The sequence below is a fragment of the Anser cygnoides genome, chromosome 5 (assembly GCF_040182565.1).
Source record: "Anser cygnoides isolate HZ-2024a breed goose chromosome 5, Taihu_goose_T2T_genome, whole genome shotgun sequence".
In the NCBI taxonomy this organism is placed as follows: Eukaryota; Metazoa; Chordata; class Aves; order Anseriformes; family Anatidae; genus Anser; species Anser cygnoides.
In genome coordinates, this window is record NC_089877.1 from 49,902,178 (window position 1) to 49,930,136 (window position 27,959).

Sequence of the window (27,959 nt, forward strand, 5' to 3'; positions counted from 1 at the left end):
GGCTGACTGGCTGTCTTTTGTGGGATGTGATGTGCTGATGCTTTGTTTTTATTGGTACAGATTATATTTTTAATGGATGGCAAGATGCCTAGTGACTGGATAGATATCATTTGCAATGTCAAAATAAATAAATGAACTAATTGTGTTTAGCATGCAAATTTCTAGTTTTGCAGTTTATCATCTGTAAAAGCTAGCAGTAATCTTCACAGATTCTTTAGAATTTAGTGGCATCATAGAACAATGAATGAAATATTTAATTCACTGTCTGTAAATAAATAATTTAAAAACCACGCATACACAAAATCTAGGCATTGCATAGTCAGAAAGAAAGCCTAGATATCAAACTGCAGGACACTACCACATCTCACCACGGAGGCTAACACGCAGTGCTGTTTTATACCACCTCATGGCCACAAAGAATGCAGGACTGAGTCCACTCTCATTTATATCAGTACTAAAACAAGAAATCACAGCGTAAGAAATAAAACACCAACCCATTGAATTAAAACCAGACATATTCAATGGTGGTCATATGAAAGAGGCTAAAACCAGACCAGAAATTTCAAGAGAGAATCAAGTATGTGGAATCATAACACGAGTGGCTACAAGATACCGAGGATCTGGTTTTGGTCCGCTGCTTTCCACATTTGGAATAAAATGCAGAGGATCACAAATTGGTGCAGTTAAGAACTCGAAAGGGAACAGAACTCATACAAAAGATAATTTGCTGGGTATGGTGGGCATATTTGAAAGTTCATTTCAAGGCAGACAAATGCAAGGTCACATATCAACAGTAAAAATTGTTCGTCATGAAATTAACTCTAGGGTCATGAATGATAATCATTTGAAAATGAACTTTTCCTGACACAGCATTGCTAAAAGGGCAAACATAAACATGAGAACACTGAGTAGACACAGGAAATTGTTCTTACCACTGTATATTGCATTAGTAAAATAATTACAGAAATACATTTCTGGTGTCAGCGCTTCAAATAGCAATATTGCAAAAAGATCGGGAAATCTCCAAAGAGTACTTCCAAGTCACGAAAGTTTGTCTCATAGCAAGATAACACTCCATTTATTAATCTATTTAAGAAAAGGTTCGTGGTATTTTGACAGTGATCTCTAAACATCTGCATGGAAACAAAATTTGTAGCTGGAGACAGTCACTAAATCTAGTAAAAGACAATGGAGTGAAAAGTTTGGATGTTTAGTAGAAAATTTCAAAATAAAAACAAGCTACAAACTTTAACAGTACTACTGATTTGGAAAACATAGTAGAGCACATGGTAGATGTTCTATTACTTCAGGGCTTTGTACCTAAATGATGTTTCTTCTCTGAAATGTGCTGTAGCAATAATCATGCACTTGAAACACCAATTGCTGGGGAAGGTTGCATGGCCACAATTACTAAAAACAAGGATAGGAATTTGTGAAGTTCTTCCAAATTTTTTCTCCTTTGCAAAGATTTAAATGTACCCATATACAACTTTTCATTAAAAAATTATTTGTAATTTTACTAATACATTGAATTTTGCGTGAGAGATATTATACATCTGATGTTTGTAGCAACTGCAGAAAAAAATATTGATAGCATTCTTATGCTGGAAGTTGTCAGACTACAGATGTTGGGCATGTCGACCACGTTTCTTTCAGGACACGCAGAATGATTACATTGTTATGAAGCATGAAACACGACAAAGAGAAAGAATGCAAGCGATTACCAAGGGTAGTTGAATCAAAGAGGACTCAATTGCATTTTAGAGGAAGTGGACATTCAGGAACTAGGAGCTTTTTTGGCAAGATGAGTGGGTTCAAGAAGTGGAAATACAGCAGGAAAGAGAAGGTGCTTAGGACATACGGCTCTCTGGAAGATGAGGTTCAAAACCGCAAGCAAAGGCACCGTTTGCCTTTCTTGTGCTCAGAAAAACAGGACTTTACACATTAAAGAATACAGCAAAAAATAAAGTCCTAAAGATTTATTGCTAACTGAAATACTGCCCTAAAAATTAGCTAATCAGTTCAGTCGCCATATCAAAGCTCTTCAGGAAAAGACTTTCTTAACAAAAAGCTACTTTTAAAAGAAAAAAAAAGTTAAATATGTTGATGAATTTCATTTTGGCCTTTATGAGCAAGTGGTTACCTACTACCTGACAGAGAACACGCATGTGGAAAGCTTGCAGCTTACTGCAGAAGCTCTACCCCAAGACGATTTGCACCTGCCACTACAGCGACAAGGGAGACCGTTGCCTTGTCCATCCACCTGTGTTGAAAGGCGGTATTGGTGACTACACTTTACCTCTCCGCAAGTGAGGTCCATGCTCAGGGTGCTGAGACTGTTCCACTCCCTTTGTGACAGTTCCTTTCCCTGCTGCCTGGCAAGGTGCTAATGCCCCGAGCAGGGAGCTCTCAGAGGCGGACGTGGACTTCCCATCTCTGAGCTAGAACCACATTCTTGGAGACTTTGGTGATTAGAACAGAAACTTTGCTTGGACACTGTATTCAAGAGGCAAGCCAATGTGGACAGAAGATTTCCAAGACGATATGCTCTTGGCAATGTGCACTGCTTCACAGATGGACTGTTACATTTTGTTCTATTTGGAACATATTTAGCATGCATGACTTCCTTTCTTAAGTAATGAATTCTGATAATCATGCCACAGATTTCTGTGGGTCACAGTAGTAGCTGTGGCTGTGTTGCATTCTGGTGACCAACCGTTGACAAAAATGGACATGTTTTTGCCATCACGATTATTTGAGAGCCGCTAGCACCACAGGTTTCACTGCAGTAAGGCTGAAGATTAATCCAACAATTGTGATAGCACTGGTCTTGCAGAGCAAAAGGAGTTTGTGATGGAGCTTTTCTTCCCCCTTCTACTAGGAAGGGCTGTTCTGGGGGCCATGCTTCTTTATTTATTCAGTCTGTATTTCTGTCCTGCTGTTGTACCAGCACAACCCCAGGAGCTCACACCACCCTAGAGATACACATTTCTTGCAGAGAGGCTCAAGGCCCTGAGCTCATTCCAGAATCTCTGTCTGCTCAAACACCTGAGCTCATTCAGTCGTTTATAACCCCTCAGGGCTCCATTTTAAAATAATACAAAGATTGGATGTCTAATTTTTGTAGGAGTAATTACAGGCCAGGACTAAACATCTGAGCTTGGTAACATAGGTATCAGTTCCAAAAGTCCCTGGAACAGAGCACATTCCCAAAAATTCTCCCCCACTCCTTATTTGGACACTGAGAAATAATTTCCTCAGTAGTAGATTTTTACTCAGTGAAATCACATGTTTTTTCAAGTTTCTTTTCTTTTTTTTTTTATTGAGATAATTATATTTGATAAGAAAAGGGGAGAAATAACAATGCCACATTCCTAAAGTGCATTCTGAAGCCAAACTCAAACTGCTGCTGCGTGGGGTCAGTGTTTTTTTCCAAGGACGACTGACCCTGTGGAGCTTGGACACAATCCCAAATCAACTCCCCAAACACCTGTTTAATTGGATAGTTCAGTGTCTGAGGACTGGCCATTGATTGCTGAATTAATTTTCTACGTGTATCCCACATGCATTATGTTATTGGTCGACTGGTAAACAAGGATTAAATTATTATTATTATTCTTTTCAAATAGATGGTCAGCCTGGAAGGGGATACTAATGTGAGCCATGAATCTGTACTGCTGCTCATTCTGCCTGGTCTGAAAATTGCTCAACATGTGTCACAGGTTCTAGATCTCCTGCCAGCTATCAGAGCATTTCCGTAGCTAACACACTTTCAGCATTACTCAAAGATGATAAACAGCAGCTTAACTGTGAAAGCACTTTGCTCTCTGAGCACAGTTCTAGTTCTGCTTTTGTGATTGAGATTTATGGGACAGCAATGTGTATAAGTGTACAGCAAGGGGACAGAAGAGTGGCAGCCTCTTCCTCTTCTGCTCACAACAGTGCTGTGCATGGTTCATCGGCTCAGCATCAGCTTGCACAATCCCAGCTCCTCACCTCCAGCAATTCCCAGGGCTCCCTGTTGGTATAAGATCATGTCTGGTTGCATGGACTGTTCCCAGTGTTCCCTGAGTGCCTCCACACAAATACACGGTCTGCGTGTTAATTTTGGCATCAGAAATGAGACAAACTAGTACTTGCAATTAAAAGCTTTGCTTAAACGTGGGAAGTCCGTGCATTTATTCTCTGTATTTACGATTTTTTGATTGAATCATAGAATCGTTTAGGTTGGAAAAGACCCCTAAGATCACCAAGTCCAACCGTATTGACCATTAGTTGCACAGAACATGTTATGTGGGAATCTCAGTTATTTCCCTCTGCACTAAAGCTATTCCAAGTAGCTGCGGTGCAGCAGAACAAGAGCACCTGAGTATCCTGAGGAGCAGGGTAAAGAATTGCCAGCATTCCAATGCTTACACCGAACCCGCTGCATTAGGAGGTACCAAGCAGCTGCTGCTCACATCACTGGTTTCGTCTTCACTGGGAGCAAATATTTTTCAGCTGAATAAATGGAACGTTACTGGTGTATTATCCATTTCTCAAAGTGACCTGTTTCATACGATCATATGCTATGCTGAGATGTGCTGGTATAGTGGTGAGAGGAGCCAATGAGCATGCACTGAGAACACTCCCAGCTGCTGGGAGGTTATGTAAGCGACACTTTCTTTTGCAATGGAAAAGAAAAAGGCGTGCAGTCAGAGCAAGCAAATGCACAGGCAACTGAGACTTTAAAACATACTTCTAGCAAAAAGTCCTTACAGTACTCCTTGTGCTGCGTTGTTTCAAATAGTCTCATACAGAAACCTCTAGAGAAGGCTAACAAAATTTCACGGCTGTTGAACCATTAACACTGAAAAGGGGAATTTTTCTATGGCCGAATTGTATATTTTCTCTGCAATTCTATGAGATAATTTTTAAGATCCTGTAAGAAGGATTATACTAAAACTATAGGAGTTTCAAACAGTATTTATAAAGCCTTTAAACATCTCTGAAATCCTATTGGCTTCTCCTCCAATGAATTATTTCAAAGACTTTCCTGTAAGGGAACAAAACATGAGAGAACTAAAAGAAGAGAACTGCTATTCCTGCTTTCGCTCCCCAGGGAGCTTTGAGAAATCACTAGCACAAACAGTCCAGCCAGCTGGTTTAGCCAATTGGTGGTCAGTTTACATTTCCTCTAATAAGTGAACTTCTTGACCGTACATTTTAACTGAGTCATTAAGAGCTCCTTTTCCAAGTGTTTTGGCAGACTGAATAGGTCTGAGACTGCGAGTAGACCACAATAACCAGTAAAGAGGAGAACAGCCTTATTTTTAATACAGCAAAAGAAATTGATCCAAATGGATTCAGAAATTAAAGCCACAATGAAAATAGAGGGACGCAAATATCCACCTGCAAGGTATAATGACAACTTTTATTGGAAAGGTTGTTTCTTCCATTAAAATGCAGCCTCTTCTGACAAATCACATGTCAAAAGCTTTAGCTACTGCTCAAACACGTTGTGCAGACAACTGTGGAAGTATTGTAGACCTGAAAATGCAAGGGATCTCCTTTATGGGGAACAGGAATAGAGGTATGAGATTCATCACTTGCTGATGCATCTCTAAACTTCAGCAATCATCACCAGCATCTCCTTCAGGAATGGACTGGATTCAAAGCTCTTTGGCTTGGGGATACAAGGAGGTTCCTGCTGGAGGTGGCATGGTGTCATTCCACTTAAACTATGTGAGTCAAAAGCACACACAATGAAGACTGCAGTGTTTTGTCTTCCCCCAGCAATCAAAGACCTCGTCCCCCCGTTCCCTGAACCTAGCTGATAAAACCAGGAAAAATTACCCAGCCACACACCTGGTGCTTACAGCACGTGCCTCTGGAGCAGTTTTGTCTTTACTTTAGAGGCTCTGTAGAGCTGACCAGCTACACCTGACTCAAATCACATCACTTGTCTGCCCAAACTCAGCCCCGAGCTCTGCAGGCGGGGTTAGAAGCTGTGCTCTCCTTGGGAAGGAGAGCTTTCCATCCCGGCCCATGGCAGCGGCCCTTGCCAGCTGCTCTGAGAGCCGGGGCGATTGACTGCAAAGGGAGTGTTATGCTTGGCACTGAGGGAGCGGAGGAGCTTATCAGAGGAGAAGACTGTTTTTCATATTTCATCTGAGTTTCAAATCTGTCCATGTGTCAGCACGCTTTATAGCAATCTCAAAAGTGCCGCAAAGCCAAGGTAATTCTTGTATAAATGTTAGGGTCTTTGGGGCTCTTTCGTACACAAAGAATGGGTAGTGGACAAAAGCCAGCGGAGAAGAAAAATCCTTGAGAATTATCCTTTGCAAGTACTGGCTTCCAGGCTCAGACAGCTGTGTTCTCATTACTGTTAATAGCAAAGAGCTATGCATGTTGGGCAATATTCCCCTTTGAGTGTATACATAGCAAGCCATCTATTTATTTATTTCTGCGGCAGTGATCATTGGAAAATGCCTATAATCCCTGCTCAAATAACTGGTTTTAACTCAGATTTGGCATCGACTGTTTTATAATGATTGAGCCACATTTGCTTGGAATTCTTCCTTGCAATGTTCCAAAAATTGCTGCTGGCCAACTGGGTTGCAGACCTTCCTGGATAAGGGAAAACTGTGTGGATATGGGAGGTTTGGTTCGTTCCAATCAGTGTGTGATGTGGATGTCTACTGGCAGTTCTCCTGCCCTCCTTACACTCAGTTCATGGCTCACTGGAAAAAGAGGTGTTTCATCTCAAAGGGCTTTTTCCCTTCCTCTTTCTCTCTCTGTTTTAAAACCCATTCAGTTACCTTTAAAACATAAATAAAGACAAGCTTTCAACATTTGTAAAATCCTGAGATAAGAGCTCAAAGCAGATCTGCTCAGCTTTTAGAGGCAGAGAAAGTTGTGTTTTGTTTAATCCCAAGAACTTCAAATTGTGAGCAGGAACATGACAGGTTCTGGGTGGTTGTGAAACTCCCAGGCAGGCCAAGATGTAAGGCTGAAACTGCAGCAAATGAAACATCTAATAAAAATTACTTTACACTTGCAGGAATCCTGGCCCTGACCTGTCAATCACTAAATAAATCAAGATAAGGGCAGATCTTGCCCAGAGAAGCTGTGGATGCCCCATCCCTGGAGGTGCTCAAGGCCAGGCTGGATGGGGCTTTGGGTGACAGCCTGCTCTGGTGGGAGGTGTCCCTGCCCATGGCAGGGGGTGGAACCGGGTGGGCTTTAAGAGACCCCTTTCAACTCAAACCATTCTTTGATTCTGTATGACTCTTCCTCTACTGATTCTGCCACAAACCAGTTTGTGTTGATCTGGATGGCCTTGACTGGATTTGCACTCAGTGAAACCAAGGATTCACTCCACTGAGAAGCTGATATTCCTTTGCTTATCACTACTTGTATTTCACTATGCCAGCTTCCACCCAAAGATCTCTCAGGACTTTAAAATTAATGCTAAAGCTCAAAGCCTGTGCTAAATCAGTGCTACAACTCAAAGTCTATCAGAGTCTAAGGCACAGGTAAATTAAAGGCTAACTCCAATACCAGACACAGTGGCCTGCACTTCAGGCACTGCATTCACAGAACCATTGCACAAGGCATGTCAGAGGTGACCTAAGGAAGTTGTCCGGTCCCAGGCTCCTCTTAAAGCAGGAGCAACTCAGTCAGGTTGCTTGGGGCCTTCTCCAACTGAGTTTTCAATTTCTCCAAGGGTACAACCTTTAGCCACAAGCTTTATGAGCCTCTGTTCCAGCGTTTGACCACCTTCACAGTGAAAATGTTTCCCCTTATGTCTAAAACGGATTTCCTGTGTTACAGCTTTTGCCTGTTCCTGTCCATGTGCACCCCTTACATGGATCAGGCTTCATCTTCTCCCCAGACTCACATGAGATGGTTGAAGGCAACAAGCAGTAAGATCCTCTCGCCAGCTAAGAGAAAATACTAAGCAAACAGACATGACTCCTCAGTACCCTGAGCTATCTCACGGCTTCAGACAAGCATCTTCGTTTAACTGAGGACAGCACCACATTCTTTTACCACAATAAAATCTCTATCTGTAAAAATCCAAAAATTCTACTGCAGACTGAGATCAAAGTTCATTTTCTGCAGGCCTTTGTTTCCAGTAAATTCAAGAGAACAACTTCTGATTTAATCTGTCCTAACATAAACATGTGTCTTAACGTAAACATTAACTTTGATGTTAGAAAGCTTGTACACAGCTCAGTTGTAAACCTTGTTATCAGCATGGTTCACTTTGGCAATATTTTGTGCATCTCTGCTTAAATTACCAGAAACTGTTAAGGTGGAAAACCCATTTCAATGGGTGCTGTACAGCTACAGCTAGAATAAGTACTGCCCTACTCACAAATACAGATCTGAGTGATTTATCCCCCCAAAGCCTCAAGGTAAGTCTCTTTGCACCAGAATTCAGAAATTTCCAGTGAGCACTGAGGGCTGGCCACTGTGGCTGGCTGTATTACCAAGCGGCTGGTCATATTGCCAACATCACGGGAAGTCCCCACAGCTCTCACAGGCCCTACAAGAGCTCAGAAAGATGTTTGCTCACACTGAGCTTTCTCAAGCCAAAATGGTTCAATTCCAAGTGACCTGGCCTGAAAAAAAAAAAAAAACACATGTTCTGTTCATATAATTAAAAAAAAAAGTAAATAAACAAAAAAGGTGATGTTCCCAACCAGATGGAACATGTCTGTGGCTATTCCTGGAGCAAACTCCTCCTCTTACTCTTCAGAAGGCACATCCCAGTGAGTTTTCCGTCATGAGGACCTGCTCTAGTGAAAAGCTAAATCCTGTTTTTTCACCCTTACTGTACTACCTGCCTTCATTAGCCCCTTAGTAGCACAAGACCTCTGGTCATACCTAGTCATACAAGAGAGCAGACATTTTAAAAGGCACAATCTCCAGCACAGACCACGCTTAGCAAATCCTTAGCATGACTTGAGTTTTACCATTTGTGGTTTTCTTATCTCCAACCAAATACCGCAGACAGGGTTAATTCAGCATTCCAGGGCCCTCTCAGGTCAGAGGGAACGAACTACCGATGGATCGTGCATTTCTGCAGTGGTTTTAACATCTCAAGCTTCTAGCAGGGAGCTTGAGACTTCAGTGGAGCAGTGTGTGGTGGTATTTTGTATCTTGTGATGATATAATTCCCTCATCAGCTTCAGAATGCACATGACTGGCTGGATCATTAATGGATGCAAAGCCCATTGTCAGCTGCTAATTACATTCACTGGTGGTGTATGACACTTCGGTGCCATAGCTCTTTGGGCTCAAATCTACACACAGGTTTTGAAAATTGCCCAGGGAATATGGTGATAAAATTTTCACTTTTCCAGTTAAAATTTCAGGTTGGCAGAAAAGGACCTCGGGGTTCTGGCAGGCACCAGCTCAAATAGGAGCCAGCAAAGTGCCCTTGCTGCAAAGACTAACAGCACTCGGGGCTGCATTAGGCAAAGAATTGGCAGCGAGTGGAGGGAGGTGAGCCTTCCCCTCTGGTCAGCGCTGGTGAAGCCACAGCTGGAGTGCTGCGACCAGTTCTGGGCTCCCCAGGACATGGACATACCGGAGAGAGTCCAGTGAAGGATCACAAAGGTGGTGAAGGGACTGGAGCATCTCTCCTATAAGGAAAGGCTGAGAGAGCTGGGACTGTTCAGCCTGGAGAAGGCTTCTGGGGTGACCTTGCCAGTGTATACAAGCACAAAGCGTAACCCTGTACAAGCCTATTATTGTTCTCTTACTCCACTTCTCATCTACAACTAGTTAAACCTCTTGAAAACGCTCAAGAGCCAAACTGTAATGTTGCGGGCAAAACAAAACAAGAAAAGCAAACCCACGCTTATTTCACTAAGAATTTTGCCCCAAAATGCCATTTACTAGCTAAATAACATTTGCAAAACCACACCTTCAAATAGGACTGCTTTAACAGGGGAGAACACCTCCTTCCTAAAGCTGGCACACTGCCGTCTGTTGGGAAGGCTGCATGAAACCCACCGATAGCTGTCAATATGGGCTGCTCCATCACAGAGTCGGCCCTGCTTTTGATTAAAATAATTCCAGTCTGCTTCTGGATTAAAGCTCAGATGCAATGCTTAGTGATTCACTGGCAACCAGTGGTGTATATATTGCTGAATTCTGCCTCTGAAACTAACGAGAGATCCAAGGCCGCCCCGGCCTATGCCTGGTTTGGGATTCCCCAAAGGGGCTGCAATAGCAGGAAACCAGCAGCGCTCCACAGCTCTGGGACCACACCTCCCCTCCCTGGCCCCGTTCCTGCTCCAGGAGTAAGGAGTGGCAGTCTGGCAATCCCACTTTGCGCTGCTCCAAGATTCCTCCTTCTGAAAGGAGACCTCAGGCTGCTCCTCCGAGCTATCTCAGCTTTGCATTCCTCCACCGTGGTGACAGTAACTTATGTAACGGGTGGAGGTCCTTACCCATGCTAACAAACCTCACAGGGCTTGATAAAGCAGGCAGCTTACTTCTGTACCTCCATGCACACTGAAAGCTGGAAATGCATCAAAGGACTAAAAAATACAGCAACTTAAAGATACCCGTTAACATGTGTCCCACCCTCACTGGTGCAAGAGAACTTTCTCTTTAACAAATTTTTCAGGCAGTATTTAAATGTTCCTGCTGATACATTTAGTACCATCCCACCCCGTAACATACCTCGTGTGTTCCTGTATAAACTGACCCATCTCTGCATCCTAAGGGATTTTACTATGTTCAGTCTAAAAGCAATTTCCCCTAATTTCAGCAAATTACGCCATGCTCAGGGATAAGCATTCTTTTGTACTACCCACCACAAACAACTTTTGCTTCTCTGACACTTGCAGTTCCTATTGCTGCCATCCTACCCTCAGCTTTACACTATACTTAACTGCTTTAATCACAGTCAGTCTCAGTAATGCTCCCCAATTTACTGCTGCTCTGTACTGATATTTCCATAAACTTATCTATATTTATCTGGTAGTATTTACGCTTTATGTCAATAGTTTGGATCCATTCTTAGAACCATATCAAAGGACTATTCCCTCTGTGTTTTGAGATGAGAAGCCTTATAACACTGGGAAACTGCCCAGTGCTACACCGCTCTCGATATTACTGCCTCCCACCAGACAGCCCAGCGTCTGATTATTTTTTCACCTACTGCTGGGTTTCCAGTCCCTTAATTTCCTGAGCACAACCGTAGCTTTTGTGGACTTCTGTGTATTACTGGGTGTTCAGTCTCCCCATTCTGTGTCACCTACGGGTGTGTTGGGGTTGTGCCACAAAAACAGCCTTTGATCCAACAAGCCATTTACTGGCTCACCAGCTAATGATTCACTTGCTCAGGCTGGCTTGAAAACAAGAACTTCACAAAACGAAACGTTAAAAAATGAGAGCTCAAAATATTAGGGAAAAATAGCCTTATGATTATTTTTTGTGGGGAAAAAAAAGAACAAAAAAACAGTGTCAGCTCAGACAGCAGAGCATGGATTCACTTACATTCACTTGGACCTGGCAAGTTTATGACGAGCTCCTCTCCCCCTCCTCCTAGGCTCTCTGTTTAGCTGAAGTACTTCTTGCATTTTCAGTACCTGAATGCCTCGTGAACACGAGTGGATTTATTCTCCCTGTAGTGGCATGTTATCAATATAGAGATGGGCAATAGCACAGCTAAGGAAAATTTCCAGAAGGAATCGTGCTTTTGTATACATACACTGCCAGGTGCCCAGATGAAGACTCCATACACACCCTACGTTTCAGAAAGTGCTGAATGCTCCTGCCTGAAAATCTGGACCCACGTCAGATAAATGGTCAATGTTGAAAAAAATAGTGAGCAACAAGGTCAGAGGTTGTACCAGCAGCCTGCGGCAAAGGACTGTAGGCTAGAATAAAGGGCATTTACATATCAAACTTCCATCAAGGATGGAGGTCAGTGAGATCAAGGGGCCTACCCAAGCCTTGAGAACCCAGCTCTTCATTTCAGCTGTCCCGTGATCTGTACCTCCACCCATCAACCAGACCATCTTTCTCCTTACACTGCAGCACAGCCTTCTACCACAGGGCACCTGCAACAGTAAATTATGTCCGAGATGAACTAAAAACAGAGGGGGTTTTGCTGGTATCAAAACTGAAGAGGAACTCAACCCTTCTCATCGTCCCCAGAGGCCAGCACACCCCAGGCACGAGGCAGAACTCCGAAACTTCTCCCCTGAGCCAGGCTGGCGAGGTGTAACTCCCATTCACCTCCCGGTAGCTCTCCCCTTTGAGAAATTCTCTCATGTCACTGAAGTACTAAAACGGGAAGCCAGTCAACTGGCAGACGGAGGGGTCAGAACACGTTAAACTGCACACAATATCGGGCAGCTCTCACATTTCTGCGTGGCAGCTCTGCCATTCATCCAGTGTCCTGGGGACAAGACAAAAGAGCAATGCCAGCACGTTACCTCCGTCTATAGAGTCTGGCAAAGCATACCACCCATCTGGCTGATTTCTACAGGTAAGGGAGCCAATACATATTTGCTATATATTTTGGCTTTACGTCTTGATTGTGACATAAAACCACGGCCAGTTTCAGGCTGGAACCAAGTGAAAAGAAACAAAGCTGACCCAAGAAATATAAGGGAGAGGCCAAGAAAAATGGTGATTTGTAAGCCATTGAGAATGCTGCCATCTCTAGGCACTGTGGATGCTGCTAACGCGTGCAACGATTAACATGGGCCTGAGCAGAGTGCTGGTGTCATTAACAGGACCGAAAATAAATAAGCCTTCCAGTTAAAGAAAGACACTGTTGTGGAAGGACACAGCGAGCTCTACGTGCCATGCCGAAGGGAGGGAGAGAAGGAGGCATTCCTGCAAGCAGCGTCCCCGAGGCTCCCAGCAGACCGCTAGGCATGGGCTGTCACCCACAGCCAAAACAGACTCTGCAAGGAAACGAGAGGGGAGCAAGCCACAAGGCCAGTGGCTTGAGGAAGGGTACTTGTGAAGTCTGTCAGTCTTCCAGCACCATCAAGTGACTTGATTTTCCTTAAGCCCTGTAACTGTCTGGTTGGTGGGTCTGCCTCGCGTGACAGCTATCCACAAAGGAAAGCTCTCGCTCAATCTGCTCCAGAGCAGACAGAGCTAATCGGTGCATGGTGGCTTTAACTGATCTGGCACTGCTGAAATCCCTGGAAGTAAGACATAATAAAGGCAAAGCAGCCACAAAGCCCCACGTATCAAACCGTTTTTAGCAGTTAGTCTAAAGAATCATTCAGAGATTAACAGCAGGGGTCAGAGCTCTGCCCTGGCCAGCACATGCCTGGGGATATGGCAGGCTGGGCACGAGTACTGCTCCTCTGAAATGAGTCACACAGAGCCGCCTGCCAACTGGCTCTTGCTGACAGCTGAAGGCTATGTATTGTCTGGCTCAGAGCCAGTGACCAATAACCCCCAATTCAGAGACACCAAGCTTTACTGGGGCCATTAAACCAACCACAACCCAGCGAATAGGCTAAACCTCTTTCTCTTGGATGCTCTTTTCCCCTGCAGTCTTCAAAGCACAAGGGAGATGGGATTCCTGGGTTCTTGCCACCTTGGATACTGAAGATATCACCCAGCCCCAAGGAAAAGAGAAAGCTGAAGCACATCACGACAGAGAGAGGACAGTCTACAGGAATGTCAACCTTCCTGAGCCTGGATTGCTGCCTGGCCATCCGACACGCCATGGACGCTATCCTTGTGCCCAGGTACGTTTTGCAGTGTGACCCTTTCTTGTTCTGCTGTCCCCCTCCATATATCACTGTGCTTCCCTCCCAGTCTCACTACAGAAAAACCAGTAAGCTTTCAATCATCCGCTAATAATAAGCAGGTGAAGACACATCCACAGACAGAAACAGCTGAGTTCAAGCTGAAGTTGGAAGCAAATGAAAACGGTTCTGTCTGCCACAGTTTTTAAGGTGACCAGTTCTCTGCTCTTCTCCCGCAATGTCTAAGAAACCCTTATCATGGTATCAGGAATCAGGCAGAAGGAAGCATGGTACCAGACTCCCTGACCATAAGCCGATTCAGCTTGCTCTGAGGGGGTTCAGTGCCTTAGGCTCTGACAGATTAAACTAAACCTAATGAATTCGCTGCAAGAACTTCTGCTCCAAGATCCTAAGATCTGCAAAGTCAATGGGGGCCGTAACCACAGGGCTGAGAGGAGTTTTGGTCTCCAGTTGACTATGCAGCTATTTAACCAGTCTGACTGCAGTTCAGTTGGGACTATACCACAGCCATGCTTATTTTATTTTCCCTTCTCACATCATTGCACACTAATACAGCCAGCCAGCGACGCCTGAAAGGCACTGACGTGCAGACCGATAAGACTTGCATTTACTGTTACATTTTGCCATACCCAGGAGCCTGCTTTTTTCACTCCACATAGAGATGCCAGTTTTCTTAATAACATGCCAGCTTTCTTGGCTTGCATGTTATATTTCTTGGTTCAGCTTTATCCATTTCTGTGTGAGTAGTAGAAGTTTCACAAATAAACGAAGCACTTGCCTGTGCTTTAACCACCAGACTGTGCTCCTCCTACACCGCACTTAGCAAGGAATGACAGAAGGAATAATCCAAGCCACAGAAGGCTCAGTTTACCCAGCTACAAACACGTACAGCAACCTTCTCTATCAAGCCAATCCCTCCACCACAAACACATTTCCTTCAGTGAAAAGCAGTGTTTGTACCCTCGTTCTCCTTTGCAAATTCTGCTGGGGTAGGATACGCTTGGTGGTGGTGAGGTCAAGGGGTCAAGGAACGTAGGAATGACCCTGCTGATGGACACTGCTGTAGGGACAGGCTGAGCCTTACCTTTCCTCAGCCCCAACCCCTCCTCTGTGCTGGTGCAATGGTTTCCTGAGGGAGGAAGGAGCTCTGAGTGGTTTCAGATGTACCTTTTCATCCATGAATATTTTATGGCCTACTCACAATTACCTTTAGGCAGACTGGTGGGCTTGTGAATAGATCAAGCCATCAGATCAGAAGCACTGAGGCTCTGGACCCAAAAGAATTATAACTGTGCTTGTCTGGAGCCGAATGATGTGGGTTTATCCAGTGGGACAGGGCTATGTTAAGTACATCTATACTCTACAACGTTAATATCATAGATGTTCCTACAGAGCACATATCATATCCATCAGTCCCCTGGCATATGGTCCTGTCTTAGAGCACACAGTTTGTATTCTCCACATCTTTATTTTACCTGGCTTTTCTCGTCATTACTTGAGATGATCAAGGGACAACCATCAAGAATTTTGCTAGAACTTGAAATGATCACAGAATAAGTAGATGGTGACTGAAAAACAACAGGATCAAATAACAACCAAAAGCTTTTGTAGCACAGGTATTCTTGAAGTGAACGGGAAATACTGGTGAAGTTCTGGCACTTCTTCTCTCCTCTGGTCTATTCAGAAACAGACAAAAATGCCCCATGATATCGAACCAATTTGATGCACTAGGGAAGTAAGTTCCCCATACCTTGTTTCGAGTTTCACTGTTGCCGGATAATTAAACTGGGCCTTTTTTTCTCTTGAATATTATTTTTTAAATGATAGCAGTCAGAAATCTACCTCAGCAGCTGTCATCCACTCCTGAAATGATTCTTGTACAACCCTGAAAAAGATTTTTTTTCAGTTTAAACATCATGAGCCAGAGTCCCAAAATACACAGCATGTTTGTCTACAGCAGTCAGGAACCAAGTCCAAAATCCTCCAGCCCAAGCCCTCGCTACCAACTACAGCTCCTTCTTGAGAGGCAACTCTCTTGTTACAATGGCAGCACGAGGTCCAAATTTATATTTCCCCTTACAAAAGCTGTCAAGAAAACTGTTTTAGGAATAAAGGCAACATATCATGACCCTTAATTTAATCAGATGTCACCAGTTCTATGTCCTATCAAGAGGCTGAACTTCCTGCAGAACCTATTCTCACGCAATCGCTTTGTTCCCGGTTAATTTGGACGTGATGGCAGTGCTGTCTAACAGGGACCACATAAAAACCTCTGGGAACTGGCCCTCTGAAACAGCAAGAGATTGTCTTAGATCAAGAAGAAAAGGGCAGGACACAGAGCTGAGCCAATTGGAGTTAAAAAAGACAATGGCAGGAGCAGATTCCATTTGTTTTCTCCTTTGTACAGTCCCTTCCAGGGCACAGTCGCTGTGCTGCACTTCCCTCCTTTTCTTCCTCCTGTTTCTAATAGCTCACTGCAGAAAGGTTACTATTGAAAGACAGCCTGGCCTAGTGGCTAAGGCACAGCTCTGGACTTTATCCCTGGCACAGCCATGGTTCTGCCACAAGATCTGGGCACCTCATTTCACTTTCTTGCATCTTCATTTCCCTCTCCTCTCCCCATATGTACACATCTGGTTCCTTTATTTTGCTTGAAAACTCATCTAGGCTGTTCTTCGTGAGGTTGAGCGGAGGTCAGGTCAGTACGATTGCAGGCTTGGATGTGGGTTTTAGGTATGCTAGCAATATAAATGATAATGATCTAAAACCCATCTGTGCTAAGGTAATGCTTTGAAGGGAGGAGTTTCACTCCATGAATGAAGGGCTGGGGACCTGTAGGTGTGGAATGTCGGGAGTCCTGGCAGTCGCTGGGAAGTGAGGAAAGGTAAAGCAATGACTGCTGCACAGAGGAGGCCTTGAAGAACAATTCTGACTTACGCTAGGAAAGAGCATCTTTCCATTTCCCCCTGTTTTTGTGCTTCTTCTTTTTAGCCTTTGTTTCAAAAATAAAGATTTTTTTTTTTAAAAAATATTACCTCCTCCACTGGACTCCTCCCTTCTTTCCATCTCTAGGTCATACTCATCTTGCCTTACACTTACACCCTTCCTAACACGTAGTTCTCTGTCTCTGCAGTCTGATTACTTGCTCGATTTCCTCCATTCAGCCCTCTTAAGATGCCTCCCCACCCGCATCATCTCCTCATATTGTGCATCTATATTAACAGAATAAAAAGCAAAAATAAGAGTCCACCCATTACAGTTCGCTCCACAATGCCCAGAAGGATCTGTGCTTGAGGCATGTTTTAAAAATCATTGTAAATCAGGAAACAGCAAGGTGGAGCGAAGGGAAATTGGAAAGAACTTGGCTTACGAATGTATAATGCAAGACCATGGGCCCTTGCTCTGCTTTAACCTTGCCAGCAGTTACGAGAGCAAGTGCCACGAACAAAAAGTCATTATTATGGCTAAACATTCAGTATTTATAGAGAAGTAGCATTAGAAGACAAACAGTTCAAGCAGTGCTCTTCGGCTGGTTGTTCATTGCTTTTTCCTGAATGTGGTCTTTTATTCCAGCATTAATTGTGGCTGTAAATCATTCCCAACCTGCTTTGGAATGAATTTACACATGCAGTTGAAAGCACAGTACATTTATACATAGAAGCCATAAGGCATTCAGCAACTCCAGGGGTAAAAATACCCACCCATCCATCAGGAATCAAGCCCACAGAAGATTTTAAAACATAATTATCACTGAAGTATTTCTCTGCCTGCTGCCAGAAGTGGCTACAGCTGCTTCTGCACCATGTGGAGGACACTGGAGTGGGCAAAGTGGTCACTGACAGGTGTCCTTGAGACACCTCACCATGTCGGGCACTTGTGCCAGGAAAGGTTTTGTTTCACAAGGGACAAGACCTGGAGATCTTGAAAAGATCTCCAGAAAAGATTCTTGGTAAGGCTGAGCAGTGAACGTGATGGGGAAAGAATGTGGACACCTAACCCCTGTCTGTGACCATCCAGGTCAAAAAGGTAGAAGCCAAAAAAGCTGGAAAGGGAGAAAAATTGCTTGTACTTCTTTTTTGCTGTGTTGCAATACATCTGCCCCCAAGAGGAGAATGTTATTTGAAACACCTGGGGTGCACATTCTTCTGAGAGCCAGGGACCCTCTCACAGCCTTCCCCTGTTTCTGTCAGCTCTAGCAATGAGGAGGTTAAAAAAAAAAAAAAGAGAGCTTGTTAAGTCTTATACTGCTTCCAGATCAAATTTTTATCCTGTTTCACTTTGGAAGTCTCTTGAACAAGCTCAGTGTTTCAAAGCTGAGGCTGCAAATCTCCCAGGGCAGGTTCCTGTGTTTAATAAACTGTTTTGACTGGAATTCAAAGAGAAAGTAAAGATTTCTGTTGGCCTAGCCATAGAAAATGTGGCCCAGACCTGTAACCCCATATCTGACCAGACAAAAAAAAAAAAAGAAAAGGATATTTCTCAGAAACATTGGCATGAGAATAGCTCTGCTTCCCCTGAAGTCAATAGAAAAAAGTCTCATCATCTTTAATGGAAATACCTGTGACTGATTTTTTATTTGGAAAGAAGGTGCTGGAAGGAGATGCCAGAACACCAGCATAACAAACCTGTAAGTTATATAGTGGCTCAGCTACTGGGCAGAAGAGCTTCCAGTTTACTCTTTTCAACCATTCCACCACAAAATTAACCCTTTAAGTGCTTCATATCCTAAGAGCATGCTGAATGCTGACAAGCAGGGAAGCACACAGTGACCAAAATACCACTAACACGAGCAATGCTTATAATTTGCTTAGTGTAAGACGTGACTCATGTGGATTCAGCCTTTCTTGAATGACCTGGGTGAAATTCCAGTGCTGCCTGGGGACCCCCTCAAGGTCCCCTGGTGCCTCACCTCCACAGCCTTCATGCACGAGGCTGCACATTGACCCTGCTAACAGTGCCAGAAGTCCTGGAAACTGGACGAGACCTTCCTTTCTCCTGCCACTGCAGCGAGACATGCGGTACTTCACACCATTCTCTTGGTGCCTACACTTTCCATCCTAAGGCACACAGACACAAAAATAAATAGTGCATCAAGACAGTGAACATCCCCCGGGATTTCACTAAATGAAAAATGAAATCTAAGCTTGGCAGAGACCTTTTCGATCTGACAGGTCTTGTTTTCTTTAAGTTTCATTTTTCTTCCTCTAATACAAATATGACCTACCATCTGCCCAAATTCAAACCTGATGTAGATTTTCAAAAACTGTTTCCAGCTAACCGTGATACTCAAATAGCAGTCTGTCTTTTCCCATCTATTCTTGTTAATGTCTTTATTCACCAAACTTTCCCTCACAATTAAATTCCCACGTCTGAAAGTTAAAGTGACAGAAGCGAACAGCCCTGATTTAAGAATTAGTCCTCACATTTCTGCCAGCATGGATGGAAACAGACATAGCCTTTACAGGCTGGAAGTTACACTGTCAAAGTTTCCAAAATCCACCTGTTTTGATTTGTATGGTTTGTGTGCAGCAGGCCAGACAGTAAATATAGGGGTTTCATTTCCCCTTTGATTTCAGCACTTCTTTTCTTTTAACTGTCCCATTTCCTGATTCATCTACATCAAAGTTAGCAAAATGAAAACACTACCGAAAGCCTACAAATCAATACATAACTTAAGATGATCTATTTGCTAACACCAGGAGGGCTAGCTGCAATTTTTAAAGGATTGGATAGCATACATGGTTATTTTTACAGCAAACTCAACAATTATCCCAGGCTTTCAAAACTCTTGTAAAAAAAATAAAAAAAAAATTAAACAGGTGTTTATTTATTAAGTTTTACAGTATATATTAGCAGAAATGCATTTTCTAACTAGCACTAGTATCTTGGAACATAATGAGAGCAATAATTCAAATATAGAAAAATGTGCCCCAAAGAATCTGAATTTAAATCTACACTTCTGCATCTCCTGTGACACGTCATGGTCTCCTCACATAGGGAAGCAAATGAACTACATCATCGGAAACCAAGTCTTGCCAGAAATTCCAGACAAGAGGGCAAAATCTGCCCAAAAGACGAGTCAGTTTCAGCTCGTGTTGTTCTGCAGCAGCATTCAAATAGCAATGTTCTGAATTAAATGCAATTCCTTAGTATACAGACAGACAAAATTCCATACTGAAAGTGTGCATCTCCTGTGCTTTGGGCTTTTTTACTTGTCAGAGACCAATTCTATTTAAAACAACAAAAACAACAACCACCAAAACTTTTATAGAAGTTAGATACACACAATAACAAATAGAAAAGTAACTTTATCATTAGGACAACTGAGACACAGAAGCAGTGGTTATAGACAAACTTTGTGGAAGACCTGTGAGCTACATCTCCAGCGTTTACCCTGAGCAGTCACCAGTGATTGGCTTGATTCTGATCTCTTGTAGCCACGTTTGGCATTAAAATGAATATCCTGGCCAGTGGAATTTCCTTTGATTTAGTTCAGAAATTTTCTCTCCACTCCTTTGTAACATGACATCATCAAAAGCAAGCAAACCAGAGGGATTTATTCCAAACCTCCCTTAAATTTGCATAACACACAACCAGCTTAGATACAAGGTAAACCTGGTATAAAATGGAGTAAGTGAAATCAAAATCTAGCCAAAAGTTGCAATAGAAAAACTACCAACACAAGAACACAGAGTTATTTATTTTATTATTATTATTATTATTGGAGACTGGGGAACACCAAGGTCCTAAGAAAATGTCAAAGATCTGGTGGAGAAGCAATTCTTTCTCTGTGTGTTTGTGCAGTGCCTAGAACAAGAGATTTCCAGTCTCAGCTGAAGAAGTCTATAGTCACAATAGTAGTAGTACCAAGAGTTGTGTAATACCCTCTAGTTAAGACGTGCTCCAAAGGCATCACAGTCTAAGTGAAGAACACAAAGCATGGGAGAAAACAACTCTTTTATACCATATACAGCTGAAACACCTAGGTCCAGAAATCTGGACAGGGTCACATACAACCAAGAACTGAATCAGTATTTTCTCAGTCCCAGCCTAATACTTTGAACGCAGGCTATGTTCTCTCTCAAGGACAGAATCATAAGCATAAAAGGCATCCTTTTGATAACTAACAAATCACCTACCATCAGATGGCTTTTTATGTCACAAAAAGTTCACTTCTCTCATAGAAGTGGGTTTCCTGATTAAATAATCAGACTAAAATGTCTTAGCTTGCACTGAGTTATGACGATATGGAATGTACAGCTCACACCCTTTAAAATAAGGTTCAGCATCTTGGGCTTCAGTGACACAAGAATAACCAAAGGACAATTGCAGGACAATTGTTTCTTCAATGTCAGACAAGCTTTAAGAGAAATAGAATACAGAATAAAGATTTCTACTACTTACCAGCACACTGGTTGTTTTCATCCAACTGGTACCCAAATCGACAGATCAGAGGTCTCGTAACAGTAGGGTAGTTAGGAACTGGGCCTGGTGCTGGGGGCGGTGGATAAATATTTGAGTAAGGGTTCAGATATGGTGATCGATACACTGGGTTTGTTCGGGGTACGCATAAATAGCCACCATTCTGGTTGACACACACCATATCTCCTCTACAGGCCTCAGGAATAGTCCGACATTCATCAATATCTGGAAGAAAATTGCAAAAGTTAAATGAGTGACTGCTTCTTAGCGTTGAGCTATCCAAAAAACAGTTAACATTTTTTTCTCAAGACTTTGCTAAAAATTTGATACTCTCTTTGAGCGGCGGGGCTAATCTTTCTTTGCGGAGCCTTGCTTTGAAGTTAGATTGCACTAAATCAGGAAACATCCCATATATTCCATATATCCTGTGTTCTACTTGTTTTAATTCAGCATTAAAGGGAGAGGGGAAAGCCTGCTTTGTTATTCTATAAATGTTCGGTTTAAACACTGATTTACACATGGCTACAGCATGCTACCGCCTATTCCTGCTAGTGGGTCTGTCCAAACCACAACATGCAGATCAGGATTTCAAACACTGGTGGTTTGGTTTGCCCAGCTGTGAAACTTGGATCCTGATTTGGAACTCCCGAGCTCCCTCCCACAGAAAAAGTTAGGGATGTTCAGATCTGGGGACGTGGTTCAGGCCTCTTTCTTGTTCCAATTGAGATTGCTGTTGAATCAAATTTAGAAAGATAAAAGTGGTTTACCCAAACTGAACATTTGTTTGTTTCTCAGAGCACAGAAGCATTCGGCTGCCATGACAGAACAGGCAGCCTGCTGCTGTTTTACCCCCTCACTGTCTGAGAGACTTTAATTCACGGAGAAGATGCTGCCCTGGAGACTGAGGGCCTCTCTTCACATTCATTTATGAAAAGATGCTATAGGGTAAAGCGTGTGTTTCTCTACACCTGCCTCAATGATTGTCCTGGAGTTTCAACATGGAGCAGTAACAGACATTATCTGGGGCCTCCAGGTGGAGAATACTGAGTTTGGAGGAGAAAGAGGAGGGTGTGCAGTCCTTGTTATTTGGCAACTGGACTGAGCTCCCAAACTCATCTCAGTGCATCACAGGCATTTGAGAAGCACCGACAGCCAATTAGTATCCCAATGTCACAGACTGATATATCCTTGGGCTATGTGAATGCACACACACATTTATATATATACATATGCATTTATTCACACACACACATTCATCACACAGCAAGGACTTTTCACCTAAAACATACCAACAGCAGCATAAAGTTAACAAAGTCAGCGTTTCTGAACCCCTATTTAAATTCATTGATGTAATTAAAATCCTACCTAAGCATTGCCCAGAGGCACGGTCCAGGTCAAACCCATTAGTGCATTGTTGCTAAAAGGAGAAAACAAAGGACACTCAGTGACTGTGAAATGAGAGGGTTGCGAGTCAAATGCTCACCTGGGTTATTACGCTTAGTAAAACTGTTCAGCACTACACCAAAATGTTCAGTACACCAAAATAAAGTCCCTTCCCCAAAGGACAGGCAGCAAGGAGTGAACCTGAGACCTCCAGCACCTGACAGCCCCTTAACTCAGAAGGCAATTCCCACAGGTGGTGATGGTTACAGGCTGTTACTCTCTGCTGGGATAGCCAACACCTGATGTGCCACACACTCTGTGCCAGGAGTTAACACAGAAGCTGCATTCTTCTATTCTGGGATATTGTTTTTGCCAGAACAAGGGGGGATCAGTTCAAAGGCACTAGCTAACTTCTCTAACGTGCTTTGAAACTCCACATGTAGACAATTCAGTACATACCTCTCAAGAAGCTAGCCAGCTGACCTGAAGCCATAGTTAAAGCACAAACTTAAAAAAAGTAAGGCTTTTAGTTCGCACAAAACATTTAGATGTTTAGAGGATAAATCTGTGCACAACATGTGTTCTATGCATACAAAGTCACTGGAAACCTTGTTCCTTCCTATCCTACGCTGCTGGTCTTTATCAGGGCTGTAACCTGGAGTCTTCAGCACCTAATCCGTGTTCCTCAGCTTTTCTAACTAGCGACGTTTGTCAAAACCCATTAAAATGATTCGCTGCTCTCCCTAGTTTTTGACAGAGCCTTCAGCCGTGTGGCAGTGGGCCATGCAGTTGACACAAGGGGATCCTTCCAGTGAGTGGGTTATGGTAAGGCAGGTGAGCAAGAGACATCCAGAAAACAAAAAGCACTGAAGGAACCAGAGGGCACAGGGTTGGAGTGTATTCAGGATTCCTCCTTTTTTTGTTGTTGTTAAATGCTAAAGACACTCATTTTGGACTTAGTGGAAGAAATCAATAGAAAACCTTAAAGTACTTTGCATGTGTTTGGAGAAGTAGCAAATTGTAGGTCGGAAACAAGGTGTGAGATAGATTAGTCAATGGAAGTGGGCCATTGCAGGAGCTGGGAGGGGACATGAAACAAAATACATGGCACTATTGGTCCTGCCGTTTGCATGCCCAAATACACAGAACCACTACTAATAGTGTCAAACATGTGGGAAGGAATTCTGCCTTCATTTATGTTGGCATTACAAGGTACTTTGGTATCATGGTGGGGAAAGTCAAGATATTCTGATGAGTGAACATATAATCAGCCTCATGTTTTAGAGAACACACATACCCAACCTTTTCCTATTTTCTTCTGTGCTGTACTGCACGCACTACACCCAGGCTAGTTGGAAAAGTTAGGTTAGTTTTTAACAAAATTATTTTTTCCACAGTAAACCATGATTCAGAAACACTGAGACTACCGTAGAAGTGGTTTCAACAACTTTCTTGAGCTTTATTCTAGAAAAGTTTCCAATATTGAAATGACCACTTTCAATATTTTCAGAAAGAGTTTGTTGCTATCATTTTGGTTTCAAGTTGGTTTTTTTTTGCTTGGACTTCAAAATTAATTTATGGTACAAGATGTTTCTATTAAAAAAACACTGGAAATAATATTTTTTAAATTATAAAAACAAACCCTTAAAGACATCTCAAAAATTCTCGAGGGGCATGAAAAGCATTTCCCATACAGATTCAATTTTCACAAAAATATCAGTAAGCACGCCACATGCAGGAAATTTTCAACCTAACAGAAGAAAAACACAACTACTTTTCAAAGTCTTTTGGCAAAGGTATTTAGAAACACAGCTCTGGACATTGAGCATATCTGGATTATCAACTAGGAATCCAAGCTTAACATGCCTTTGGGAACTGTTTTTCCTAATTTAAAGTCCACTTGGAGCCCAAGAACACAAAGAACTAATGCTTCTGCTATTTCAAGAACTGGACCGCTCTACTTCCATCCACCCTCAAAAGCCCTGCATCTCGAACAAAAATGGCTTTGGGCACAAATTAAAGCAAAGCCCTAGCTAGGATGCAGTCATTCAGGCTCGCAGTCCAAAAACAAAGTCTTAAGACAAGGTTCTGCCAGACTGCTATGCACAGAACATGCCTGTTTACGTGACTAAGTTTTCCAAACATTGGTGTTCCCCATCACAGAACTGAACTGTCCCTGCTCTTGTGGGATGACTTTTCTTATTTCCTTTTTCAGACATGTTCAGTTCAGAAGCAGAATCAGGTTTTTAGCGAGGTCCAGGTTTCTGCAGGGATATTTTGCTGAGCTGGCAAGGATGAGTCAAAAAGCTAAGTCCATGTTCAACTCCAGAATCCTGTTGGCTCCAAGTCCTCCCCTCTAAACCCTTAGACCACACAGCTTCCTTTTCATGTAAACCCCAGACCACAGAGCTTCCTATTCACCTGCTAGCCAGTTAAGTCTCATGCCATATAGTGCTTCGGTATAAAACAGTACAGAGATCTCTCTGTGCACCTCTCACCTGTGCTCTTCCAGGGTTCGAAAGGCAGACGGCCAGTGTGAAAGCAGTCAGTATCCTGTAATGTGCATAGAAAATAGGCTGAAAACCTTCTGATATCCAGGCTCGTTATACAGAATTAAATACACACGGACAAGTTAATCTCTAGTGACACTTCAGTGCATTCCAGAGTTTTGTCAACATGAATTTGGCCTCTGGAGAGAGAGCAATACAATTGTGGGCCAGATTCAGATCTCAGAGTCATTAATTTTGCTATGGTTTTATGAAATCAGGACCAGAATCGATTTGTACATAACTATTTACTAATATTTTCTTTTAATGCCACCCCACGCAGTAGCTGCTTAATGAACAAATGCATAATATTCAGTAAAGCATTTCTGCCTCTCTGTGACACCTTTCTTTCGACAATATCCAAGTTCTTCATGCACACTGCGCACATTTTACAGATGGGTAAACCAGCACATGGGCCCTGCCTAAGCTCATAGAGCAACTCATTGGCAGGACTGCAGGCTTGTCATGCAGGAGGTCCTGAATCCACGCCAGTTGCGCTAGCTGCTAAACCGCACTTCATCCCCAGGAGGCTATATCTGAGATTAATCCATTTTCTTAGGGCCAGATTCTGTCCCTTTCCTCAGTCTTCAGTACTACATTGCTCTGCAAGTAGACACACTGTGCCAGGTCATCAGCTACTAGAAGCTGCTATCTTCAGTGGAGACTTCCCCAGTCATCTTAGCATCTAGTGGCGCTTGCTGGGTCTCTTCACTTCAGCTGAAAGAAGAGGGTCCCTCGCTAACAGAGCTCTGTGGCTATATAGGGGACCCTTCACCTGGAGCATGAAAGTTCTCTGGTCAACCAACCCCCCACCTCAAAGTATCTACTGACAGGAAAGCAGGAAAGGACAGCAAGAAATATCTTTTTTTCTCTGTACTACGGATTTCAGTGTTTTGCCTCTGCCTTATAGAAAATTTCTTCTCAAGGCTATTAAAACCCCAACTTGCTTAGCTTGGATTCTAGTTCTGAATGGCAATTGTATATGTTTCCCACAAAACCAGCACAGGAAACGCAGGATATTTTAGGTAGTCTCAGTTCTGCTACTCCACTAAGCTGCCAACTTTCTCTCTTAGAGCTGTCTCTGATTTCCAGTGCAAACTGAGCCGCTGAACAAGACCTACAAATGCATCAGACAAAACCACGCACAAGCAGAGACCGACACATTTGGACACATTTGCTTGAAATGTGGAAACAGGCACAAACTCTGAAAAGTAAACACAAACCCTAAAATGGTTGTTCGTAGTGCTGCGGAGACAGATTGTGCTTGTTGGCAGCTTCTGAGTGACAAGGAAAAGCAAATTCTACACAGACTTTTCCTTAAGAGTCGGATGCAAAGCATTCAAAGTGCAGCGTTATCCATTTAGACTTGCACTTCACCTATTGATTCTTTAAATCTTTTTGAAGACGTTTTAAAGCAGGCACTGGGTATAAAGTCTGCACACTCACTTTGTGCATAGCAAGAGCAGCACTAGAAGGAAATACAACAGGTTATAGCTGCATGTTAACATACGTAGCAACACGGGTGCACTTCACACTGTTGCAGAGCAGCACACGCTAGCAGAATCTGCCATAAAATCAGTCAGACAGAACTCGTACTTTTCTAGGCGGTCTTTAGTTTCCGCTGTTACAAGATGATATATTCTTCCCTCCTGGGGTGGGGGTGACCTTATTGCCTCATGCGTGTTCTGTCTGCAGCCACCATCGCAGTTTGCCCGTTATTTGAGATCTCAAATCTGCTCAAGGATTATTAGCAGACATACAGTACAGTCTATCAATGCTTTATTCAGCTGGTCACAGTAGCTCGTCCAGCAGGCAGAGGATTTTAAACTAGTAATTAACTTCTGCAATAGTAACTAATTAGCTTCAAATCAATCACTGCAGCCAGGGGGCTTGTTTGCTGTTGCAATTCAGCACTCCCACCGATGTCGGGGTTCTTAAAGTGTAGGATATAAGCGCAGATTAAGAAGAAAATCGTCAGAGACAGCACAGCTTTAATAACAGACAGATTGTCTTTCCCCACCTCTGACCATCGAGATCCCGTCTCTTTGCAAATGGCTTTAGCAAGTGGATTGGCATACTGAATCCTTGCCACAGATATTTTCCACAAGTAGGTTTCCCTTCGGTAAGTAAAGAAGTTTCATGCATAGCACTTACCTTTTTAATCCTTGCATGTCCAAAACCGTTGGGGAAAGGTGGAAAAAAACCAGAGCCTGTGCTGATGAATAACTAGAAAGTGTTTCCAAACATTACCCTCTGCTAGCACTTCAGTTCCTCAGTCATTTATAGTCCAAAGAATGAAATAGCAAGTAATGGAGAAGATCGGGAGCAGTCTGTACCTCCTCAGACACTGGAGAGAATACAGAGAAAGCACCTGGTTTTGCTTAGTTCTCTTCTGTAATTCAGCATTAAACCAATTGGAGGAGGAATGTTAAAAATGAACACTTCATTTTCTAAGTATGTTAAACAATGCAAATGGGGGCCTCAGCCTGGGACAGCTGGTTTAGATTACAAAGCTCACCAACTGGCTAGACTCCTCACAACAATCTCGAGGAGCCTGCCAGGATAAAACACTAACAGCTTGAAGGAAAACCTCTCCCGCTGCAAACTTCGCAGTTAAATGTGCCTCAGAGCAGAGAGCACCGTTATTGGACAGAAACTCTTATCAAGGGACCGGAGAAGGGAAGGGATTGTTTTCCTTGTTCTGAGAACAAAAAAGTCAGGCTTTTTTGAGGCCCTCTAGCCGGTGTCTCGGACGATGAATATGCAACACTCGCTGCTTCATGCCAATGGCATAGCGATGAAAGTTCTGACCCTCTGGGAGGTGAATAACTTGAATTCATAACCATCACAGCTACAGGAA

At 43.1% G+C, this 27,959-nt stretch overlaps 1 protein-coding gene across 2 annotated transcripts in view; it reads right to left on the minus strand.

Moving 5' to 3' along the window:
- FBLN5 (fibulin 5) overlaps positions 1 to 27,735 on the minus strand; it is a 52,152-nt gene extending 24,417 nt beyond the window's left edge. The window contains exons 1-4 of one of the 2 annotated variants that reach the window (XM_066998270.1): positions 27,254 to 27,735; positions 25,052 to 25,106; positions 22,536 to 22,587; positions 21,153 to 21,395 (exon numbers count right to left, since the gene is read on the minus strand). In XM_066998270.1, coding sequence (XP_066854371.1) covers positions 21,153 to 21,395; positions 22,536 to 22,587; positions 25,052 to 25,106; positions 27,254 to 27,270 — 367 coding nt within the window. In that variant the 5' untranslated portion in view covers positions 27,271 to 27,735. The remainder of the gene's footprint in view (positions 1 to 21,152; positions 21,396 to 22,535; positions 22,588 to 25,051; positions 25,107 to 27,253) is intronic. The other variant, XM_013182156.3, reaches the window with a different exon arrangement.
- Positions 27,736 to 27,959: the final 224 nt, after the last annotated feature.